Here is a 10,128-nt window from a genome sequence, read left to right as displayed (position 1 = left end):
TCCTCCAAGTATTTGGAGCAATTTGGCAAATGGATACACCTAGGTAATCTGTAAGCCAATAGTGCAACTTGGTGAGGGGCAGCCTTAACCCTACAATAAATGCAACTTCATAGAAGCTGACATTTGCAGTCCTTCCCGAATAACACTTTTCCCCCTTTTTTGCCATCCTTAGGGGTATGTCATCGAGAATTTGATAGCGTGGACAAAGCCTACCAAAAACATCATTCAACATTTTTGGAATAAAATCATTCACCGACCAAATCCGAGGAAGGATGAATGACCTATAGCACTGTCTCAATGGGCTAGCAGTCTCTTCCTCTCCCTCTTCCTCTTCCTCTTCCTCTTCCTCCTCCTCTTCTCCTTCCTCGTCCTCTTCCTCAGAAGAATGGGCCAACAATTCCCTCTATTAGGAACCAGTCAGATCCTCCACCATAGGTTCGTATCCTAACGGATAGACCTCGTCGTCACCCGCTACCAGATAGGTAAACAACAACTGTTCACTCGTCGCTTCACTATCACCTAACATCCTTTCACCTACAAGAGATGAATGAATGCTAAATAGCTACTCACACGAGAACTAGGGACTAGACCGATGACTATTTAAGTTGAGAATAAGGATAGAAAATAAGAGTGTAAAGGAAAAGGGAAGAAAGATGACTTACTTGGTGGAAAACCGACAATAGAAAGGAAGGCTAGACAAATAACTCTAAAGAGCGACAAATGAGCTCATCGACGAATGAACAACGAGCTCCAGTTGAGTCGAGAAAGTAAAATGAATAAACAAAAAGGTTAGTAAAGGGATTGGGCTATTTATAGAGCGAAAAGGTGCGAGAAACAAAGCAACGCGACTATTCAAATCACTAACTTAGAGGTCGCCACGTGTCACCTAGCTCTAGTCAAAGACCCTTTTGCCCCTATAAATGGCACAAACCCTAAAACGAAATCATTAATGACTGCAAATAGTCCGATATACTCTGAGGTCTATCAACAACCCCGACGAACAACAAAGTAGGGGGCAGCTAATAAGGATATTTTCGACATAAATATTTTCTTAACTCTTCAACCCGTCAAGATGAAAACAAGCCTCCCGATGATTCATCGAGATATAAGCCTCACTTCACCTCTATAAGGTCTTGACAGTACAATCATCTCAAAGCAACCGTCAACTTCACTGTGACCCGTCGAGTACTAGTCCCTTGGTCCCAACGGGTGGCATGCATAAAGGTCAACAAATGGATTGGAGGTATGGCACAACATGAGAGATAAAGGGACTCAACAGATGGATGTGACAAATGGCTAGCATGAACCAAACGGATTGCTATGCATACCGATAGTTGAGTACATTAGGCCCCACAAACTCTTATATGATCCCCACTTATACATCCCTTTATGGAAATAACTTGCACACCACAAAAACCCTACTACACATTTGTATCTTCCCCATATGGAAAGGGAAGCCCTAAGATCTCGAGGTCTTAACTCCAAATCTTCTTCACAAGGAAAGATCCTGTATTTCAAGGGGGTTTCAATCAGCTCTACACCACTATAAATATCAGACCTCCTCTCCCCTGAGGTATGTGAAATTTCTCAACTCTCACACTACTGAGCTCTTGGAGATTCTTCTATCACTAACTTAACCTTCAGCAAGTCTTTGGCCAACACCCCACCAGTACTCTCTATAGATTCTTCACCCTTTTATTCTTCAAGTACACAATTGACGTGCGTGTGGACGATCAACTCACTGACGATTTTTGTGCATCATCACTAGTCGATACCAAAAATCAATTAGTATATATCAGAAGCCATAAGTTAAAACTCTCCCTCTCAAAAAAAAAAAAAAAAAAATCTTCTAGTTTTAAACGTAATGCAGTGGCCGAAATTGTCTTAGGTGAAGCTGTATTTAAGTACGGCCGGGGAACATATAATTTCATGTGCTATGAAAAAGTTTTTTTTTTAAGTGTTCCAGAGGACAAGAACTTAAATATTTTCCTTGTTTTGGCAGAAAATATTTTAAGAAAATAATTTGATTGATGCAGCTGAAATTTTGATCTATAAATAACTTTTTCCAAAATCAACGAAAAATAATATAAAAAAGGAAACGAAAATAATAAGCCACATCTGATGCCACTATTATAACCTTCACCACTATCGCTTATATGAAACGTTAATGAATATTTGTGCAAATCAAATATCTCAAAATGTTTTTTAAGCTCATTTTCTTAATTAAAACTAAATAGTAAATATAAGAAAAAAAAACTTCAGGAAAACAAACTCAACCGAGATATGGTGATAACATCGATAAAAGTTTTCTGGCCGTAAACGAAATTAGCTAAGAACCCAATAGTTTGACGAATATTGACATTCAAAAATATTGGTAAATTATTTTTTTTATTTTTTATTTTTCTTTTGGGATAGATAGATAGTTAAAAGGTTATGTGAGATTGGAACTTCAGACATTGAACAAAGATAGATACTATTACTATTGCGCTATTGGGATACCTACTTAAACCATTTTGTTGTAAGGCTTGTATACACTACGCAGGAGCATTTGCAGCTTGGATTGTCAAAAGCTCGAGATGAATACATACATAAGCACTAAGGAACACGAATTAGACGAGATCAAGGGTCAAATATCCTGAAACATTAATTACAAATTGGCTGGATTGATACACATGCATTGCAAGCCCGCTAGGAATAGTGCTTGGAATTAACTCCCCCGCACATCTCCATATTTCAGGAGAATCTCAACGCATTTTGGCTTACAAAAATATTTTCGGGAAAATATACACCCAAATGCCCCTCCAACCGTGGACTGCTAACAAACCAAACACCTTCAACATCAAATATCAGCAACAAGAACCAAAATTCTACAATGTTCTGCACTTTCTTCACTGTGATTTTATACGATCAAGACTCTCTGAGACTGTTCGCATCCTAGGCCGCATCTCTGGATCAAGTTCAGTGCAATTTAGTGCAATATGAAATGCTACCACAACTTGCTTCTTTGCATACACTTCAGGCAGAAGTGCTGGGTCTATAACCTCAGATAGGGGGTGTTCTTCTCGAAATGCTTTCCTCACAAAACCCTCTAGCATCTTACCATTGTTTTCTGGTCCTGCATCTGGCAGCCTACCAGTCAACATCTCCAACATCACAATACCAAAAGAGTAAACATCACATTTCTGAGTGAACTTGTTGCCAGGCATTCGAACCTCAGGTGCCAAGTACATGTTAGAGGAAGCTGAAATTCTTGAATCCAATGAAGAGGTAAAGATGGTTTGGTTAGAGTTCTCCTTTTTGGATGATGAATTGGTAAATCTAGAGGTACTTGAAACAAGACGGGTGAGTCCAAAACCGGAAATGTAAGGCTGGAGGTTATCATCAAGAAGGATTTTTGTTGATTTTATGTTGCCATGAACATATTTTCGGGGGCTAAACTCATGGATGTACATTAAACCTCTAGCTGTTCCTTGAGCAATTTTTAACCTTGTTGCCCATGTAAGTGGAGGCAAAGAATTGGAAGGACCAGGACCGCCTGCAATTATTTAACACCATGGAGAAAACATCATCATTACAATACTCACAAATAATGATGGTCACAAATTACAACATCCATTAACCAAAGTTAGGGAAAAAGTCACTAATTATGCCACAATATGACAAGTTTTAACAAGGACACAATAATTGCTTGTTGTACAATATATGAAACATGTGTCATTGATCTAGTAGAGTAACAAATATTTTATCTATCTGTGAACAAACAGGATAGCAACCATTAGTTGCGTGAAATGCTGCTTTAAATCACAAGAAGACAACTGTTGGCCGTGGTCCATATTTTTGCCACATGTCACCAATGAATATTGACTGAATGGAAAACCATGCGATTTAAAGTCACCCAAAATGGGGTCTATCAATTACATTTAGGTCTTGTATCTTTAAGAATGATCAACAGGACCACACCACTCAGTACAGGTTAATTTTAACTTGGACACCTCAGTATAATCATGCAGTTATACATTCATCATCATTGCTCATCACAGACAATGGAAACAACTTGCTATAATTCCATTGAATGAAAATACAGCAGGTCATTTTGATTTGTTCAAGAAAATAATTCAAATGCTATGTTAAAAAAAAAAAAAAAAGCTCAACTGAAAATACTATGCAGTACACCGTACGAATTTGAGATTGAGGCCCATTAACTCAGTTTTTTAGATATTCAAAAGTTAAGCATTAGTGAAGTTGTAAATTGATTCAAATTTCAGAGTTGTTCCTGACAGTTTTATGAATGACCATTTCTTTTACATGAACAATCAGATCATGGTTAACCCAGCAGATGCCTGATATCAAATTATTAACTGTAAGTTTTGTTCAGAACACACTGATGAAGATCTCTATGATGCACATTATCTTAAATCTATTCTGGTACGTTTACATTCAATGAAACCTAAAGATGAGAGGTGATTAGAAGTACATTAGTCTGCCAAAGTAACTCAATTTTACCTCAATGTAATCATAGCCTAAAAGAGCAAACTTAAGCTACATCCCATCACCCCAAAGCAAATGAAATTCTAGCAACGGTGGATACCATGATTACAGAATTTAAGGGGAAAAATTTTATATAATTTAAGATTACAGGGTTAATTGGTTAAAGCAATAGCTTATGTTAGAGAGCAATAGCACGAGACACAATGACACATCAGGAGAGAAAGAAGGAAATATAGATTCAGAGGAAAAAGAAACAAAATGAATACACAATCATGGAATACTTTATAATTTCTAGCAAATGTAGCAAATATTCCTTACAAGTTAACATTTCTCTTTGTTTAGTATTTTTACTTCTATTGTTTTTATTCAAACATCAATCTTACATTGGATTTGTCTAATAGTTTGGCACAGGAGAAACTCTTTCCAAATCTCTAGTGGCACGTTTGGATGACATGATTTGGCCATTTGATTTGAATTTTGGGTGATTAAAATCCAAATATCTAGTTTGGAAAATTTTAAAAAGTCAAGGATTTGGATTTTGATAAATCCACCAAGGATTTTAAACCTTTAAAGTGCTTGGATTTGAAATACCTCCTAAAATCAATGGATTTGAAATCAATGCACTTCAAATTTATTAATTTAAAATCCAAATTCAAATCTAAGTTTTCAAACACAATAATAGTGGTTCTTACTTCTTAATGGTGGGCCCACAGTACTACTCAGTATGTTAAAAGGAGAGAAATATAAAACAAGAGTACACTACTGAACAATTGTGCTCATAGTAAATGCCAAATCTAATATTTAATCCCACTCCTCTTGTGGACTTTGACTTTAAGTTGTTGGGTAACCACTAACCATGTGAACACATGATGAGTCTTAAGACACAACTCAATTCTGTTTGAATTATATAGGAAGAATAAATTAAAAATCTTCATTGCTAAAATAAGTGTGATTGTTTTATAAATTATTTTGCTAAGAAAAAAAAAGCGTTGGGATTTTGAGTTTGACCAAGTTGTACCTAATAAGAGCAAGTCAAGTTCCAAAAAAGCTATCTTTTAAAATTGCTTAATTTATAAACAATTCTTCTACTACCACAACTTGCATCACTGGACTTTCTCATTTATAGATGAAGCTATATCAAATGCACAAATCTGTTAAAGTAAAATGTTGTTTAACTTTATATGGAACTTGTCTCAATTTTTTATAAGAATCGTATTTTTGAAATTAAAAAAATTATCAACTCCCATTTTTAGAAACTTTAGGGTACATTTGATACGCTGAATGGAAATTACAATATGAATTATAATCTTTTATTACTAAGAATAAAATGTGTTGTAATGTAATAATTAAACCTATCCATAAGTTTGGTTGTTAGTTATAACATTAGAATAAAACTTAATATTTATTTTAAGAAATATCTTATTCATATAATTATATCTTTTTAAAAATTGTTATTTTTTAAATTTAAAAGAGATAATGTTATTTTTTATTTTTATAATTGTTAAATATATATGAAAGGCTTATTTATTTGAAAATATATTATTTATTCATATAATTATATCTTTTTAAAAATTGTTATTTTTTAAATTTAAAAGAGATAATGTTATTTTTTATTTTTATAATTGTTAAATATATATGAAAGGCTTATTTATTTGAAAATATATTAAGTTTTGAAACTATTGCATTTGCTAAAAAATAACTTATACAACCTTTTTAAAGATGAATAATTATACCTCATTTTAAAGAATAACTATTAATAAGAAATAATTATTTCTTGTAATAAAAATATAACCAAACTAAAAAATAACTAAACCATATAAATAACTATTACATTATCGTACCTATTACAGTTTACTAAACATGCCTTTAATTTGATCGATATTTTATAAATAAAAAATAAAATAAAAAGTCACAGAATTTTTGACAATAGTTAAATTAGCAAACTTTTACTAATTCATATATACTAACATTACTTTTTTTTTTATGACACAATGAAAGTAAATAAAAAATTTATAAAAAAATAAATTTCAACTACAGAGTCAAAACTCAAAACAAATAAAACACGAAGTCTTACATGTACGTACTAAAATTCACTTATCACAAAGAACATGGAAGAGAATGGTTACCATATAGCGCAGTGTACAAGCTCCCATTGCGAATATAATCACTAACCAACAGCTTCTCATCATTTGCATAGTAATAAGCTCTCAGCCGTACGATATTAGGGTGTTGGACCCTACCAATAGCCTCCACCTCAGACTCAAACTCCTTGAACCGCCACGTGGCATCAGCAGCTTCACTCAATCGCCGAACAGCCACAACAACTGTAGGCACCGCCGCATTGGATCCTCTCCCAGAAACCACTTTATACACTATCCCACTCCTACTTTTTCCCACCACGTACGCCGATGCCCTCAACAAATCCTCTAATTCCAAATTAAACCCCTCCTCGTCGACCACCACGAATTTACCCTTTTGCCCTTCCTCCTCTTCGAAATTACTCCTGAACCCCTCGTCATACTCCTCCAACTTTTCTCTTCCCATTTTGCCCTCCCCACCACTGCCCTTCCATTTCCTCCGAAACACAAACACCGAAACCAAAACCGAAACCGAAATAACGCACACCACCGCCACCGAAACGACCGATACGACCCGTACGGAATTCGGAGTACCGTCTTTCTTGAAACTTGTGTTAGGTTTTTCTGGTTTTCTCGGAGGCTCTTCGGGACTTTTAAAAACATTAGGGTTTTGAGCTTCCGGACATGGAGTTTCTAACGGAAACCCACAGAGACTAGGGTTTCCAGAGAAAGAAGTGGGACCCTGGTTCAATAAAGACCCAACCTGAGGAATCTCGCCGGTGAGATTATTATGCCGGAGATCCAAATTGACCATCACCGGAAAGTTTCCGTAAGACGCTGGGACTCCGCCGGAGAATTTGTTGAAGGACAAGTTGAGAGTTCCGGTGAGGTTTTGGAGGTCGGAGAGAGAGCTAGGGAGAGACCCATTGAGGGAATTGGAGGACAAGTCTAGGTGGCGAAGGGTTTTGAGGGAAGCGATTTGAGGTGGGATTGGACCTGAGAGAGAGTTGTGAGATAGGTCGAGGATGAGAAGAGTTGTAGCGTTGAAGAGATGGGAAGGGATGGTGTTGGAGAAGTTGTTGTGGGAGAGAGTGAGTCGGCGGAGCGAGTTGAGGAAGCCGAGTTCGGAGGGGAGATAGCCGGAGAAGGACTTGTTAGGGAGGAAAAGGGTGGTGACGCGGTTGCGAGTGCAAACAATGCCGGGCCAGTGGCATGGGGTTGGGTCGGAGTCGGACCAGGAGTCGAGGACGTGAGTCGGGTCTGAGTCTATGGCGGCTTTGAGAGCTAGGAGAGAGAGTCCGTCTGGGGTTAGAGAAGAAGATAGTGGAAAAGTTGTGATAGTGATAATTAGTATTACACTGAGGGTTAGCAGAACAAGCATTTTTTTTTTCTTGTTGTTTTGGCAACAAGGAGTTGCAGAGAGTGAGTTTGGAGTGAAAAGAAGAAGAAGAATGGATGTTGTTGCTGTTGTTGTGGATTTGAAGTTTGAACTTGGGGAGTGGAAGTGTTTATCGAGGTGGTATTGGAAAGTGGAAACTGGAATGCGATGCAGAGCAACGTGGCTATGCGGTTTGAATTTTTTCTGAACAGTGAAAACCAACTAGCTTTTAGGCTTGCTACTATTATAATTTTTTTGTTTTTATTTGTCGTACTCGGATAAAAGCTACATGTTTATTTTTATTTTTAAATATCAGATAAGCTAGCAAATTTGAACTTATATATATCTGTTTAATTTGAAATTAATTTGAGATATGAACTTTTATATATATATATATATAGTGTGGACGACTAAATTTCTCGGTTCGAAATAAAGTCAAACAAGGAAAAATAGTTGCCCAAATGCGAATTTATATTGATGATTGTGTGATACAATTCTCTGTTGATTACAAAAGAGTTATCCTCTGATTCGATCTCCTTGAAAGACTTGTTGATTGGAATTGTAATAATGTAATTTTGATTTGAACACAAAAGATCCTTCAATTTGGTTGAGGGATGGATCGAAAATTGGTGAAACAGAATTACAATGAATCTCTGGCTATGAGCTTGTTAGAAATCCTTTGTTCTTCACGTTCTTCGTGTTCTTCGTGTGTTCTTCGTGTTCTTGGTGTGTTCTTCGTCTTTGAAGGTTTGTGGTAGAAGTTCTTCGGGGCTTTAGAGGCTTGAATCCGTAGAGCTTCGCTGATTTGTGATTTGTGAGGTTTCTGGAGGCTTTTGAGCTTGATTCCAGTGAACTTTGAGATCTAGGAATATGATTTGGATGATTCCTCTTCGAATGTTCTTTGTATTCGAAGGTTTGTGGTGGAAGTTCTTCAGAGTTTTAGAGGCTTGAATCCGTAGAGCTTCACTAATTTGTGGTTTGTGAGGTTTCTGAAGGCTTTTGAGCTTGATTCCAGTGAACTTTGAGATCTAGGAATATGATTTGGATGATTCCTCTTCGAATGTTCTTTGTATTCGAAGGTTTTGATGGAAATTCTTTGGGGCTTTAGAGGTTTGATCCGTAGAGCTTCACTGATTTGTGGTTTGTTGAGGTTTCTGGAGGCTTTTGAGCTTGATTCTAGTGAACTTTAAGATCTAGGCGAATGATTTGGATGATTTTCCTTCGAATGTTCTTCGTATTCGAAGTTGAAGTTCTTGGAGGCTTTAGAGCTTGATTCCGGCAGAGCTTCTGGACTTCTGAGTGCTTCAAATGGTTTTGGTGCCCTCTCCAAATCTCCTGATCTCAGATCTCCTGATCTCCTCAGCTCCCCAATGCCTTAGGAAGGCTTCTATTTATAGGAGTTTAGGGGTAGGTAAGTGACACGTGGCGGAGCTTGATTGGTGACACGTGGCAGCGTTTGATTGGTCCGCTTATGCCATCGCTTTCACGTGCGAAGCTGATTATGTCATCGCTTACACGTGCGATGATGTGTGATTGGTTTTTGCATAACACTTGGCAAATTTCTGTTGGTTTCTGAGTAATGATAGCAAAACCTAGCAGCAATATGTGGCGCTTTGTAATTGGCTGTATTTTGTGGACTTGGTAGTGTGACGTGTCAGCTTGTGATAGGTCGGAAATTTTCCATCTCTACATATAGGTCAGGTAGTTGTTTAAACTTTCTAATGTATAACTTGAGCCCACGCAAAACAAATAGTATAATTTTGAAACAAAAGCATGCTCCCAAGGAATAGATGTTTTAATCTAAGTCAGATTTGGGTAATAGGAACAAATCGAAAAATGATTCCAAGTTTTAGTTTATCAAACTCGGCCTTTTACAATGCAAGTTTTGGTTGTAATCCCCGCGCTTTCAAAATATACTTCACAGATTTGTTTTTTCTTTACCACTTTTATTTTTATAAGTTTAGTTGGATTTACAAGTATAGATATAAATTTTTTTTTTTTTTTTGAGAATAAGAATATTTTCTTTTGTCTTATCAAAAAAAAAAAGAATATTTTCTTTTGAATAGACTTTAACAAAAAGTAAATAAATAAAACTAGAGAAAAAGCTCTCTTTTGCAGGTGCTACGTACTTTCCCATCTCTTTATCAATTACTTCACGCTAGCCTCCGCGCGTGCATGAGACTC

General features: G+C 36.5%; 1 protein-coding gene across 1 annotated transcript; it reads right to left on the bottom strand.

Moving 5' to 3' along the window:
* Window positions 1-2,560: 2,560 nt before the first annotated feature.
* Window positions 2,561-8,170, bottom strand: LOC112009337 (receptor protein kinase-like protein ZAR1). Its single transcript, XM_024041667.2, has 2 exons — window positions 6,615-8,170; window positions 2,561-3,535 (listed from the first exon to the last, which is right to left on the bottom strand). Exons 1-2 carry the CDS (start codon window positions 7,945-7,947, stop codon window positions 2,889-2,891), a joined length of 1,980 nt encoding a protein of 659 aa, XP_023897435.2. The 5' UTR covers window positions 7,948-8,170; the 3' UTR covers window positions 2,561-2,888.
* Window positions 8,171-10,128: the final 1,958 nt, after the last annotated feature.

This window comes from Quercus suber, unplaced genomic scaffold (genome assembly GCF_002906115.3).
Source record: "Quercus suber isolate HL8 unplaced genomic scaffold, Cork oak 2.0 scaffold_64, whole genome shotgun sequence".
Classification (NCBI taxonomy): domain Eukaryota; kingdom Viridiplantae; phylum Streptophyta; class Magnoliopsida; order Fagales; family Fagaceae; genus Quercus; species Quercus suber.
Note: the sequence above shows the minus strand (reverse complement) of the source record. Positions and strands in the feature narration are given on the sequence as shown.

What these genes read in the sequence shown, in the direction of transcription:
- LOC112009337 (XM_024041667.2), bottom strand. Translation starts at nt 7,947, where the DNA reads ATGCTTGTTCTGCTAACCCTCAGTGTAATACTAATTATCACTATCACA. An exon ending in CTTGTACACTGCGCTATATG is followed by an intron (nt 3,536 to 6,614) that starts GTAACCATTCTC and finishes AAATAATTGCAG; the next exon opens with GCGGTCCTGGTCCTTCCAAT.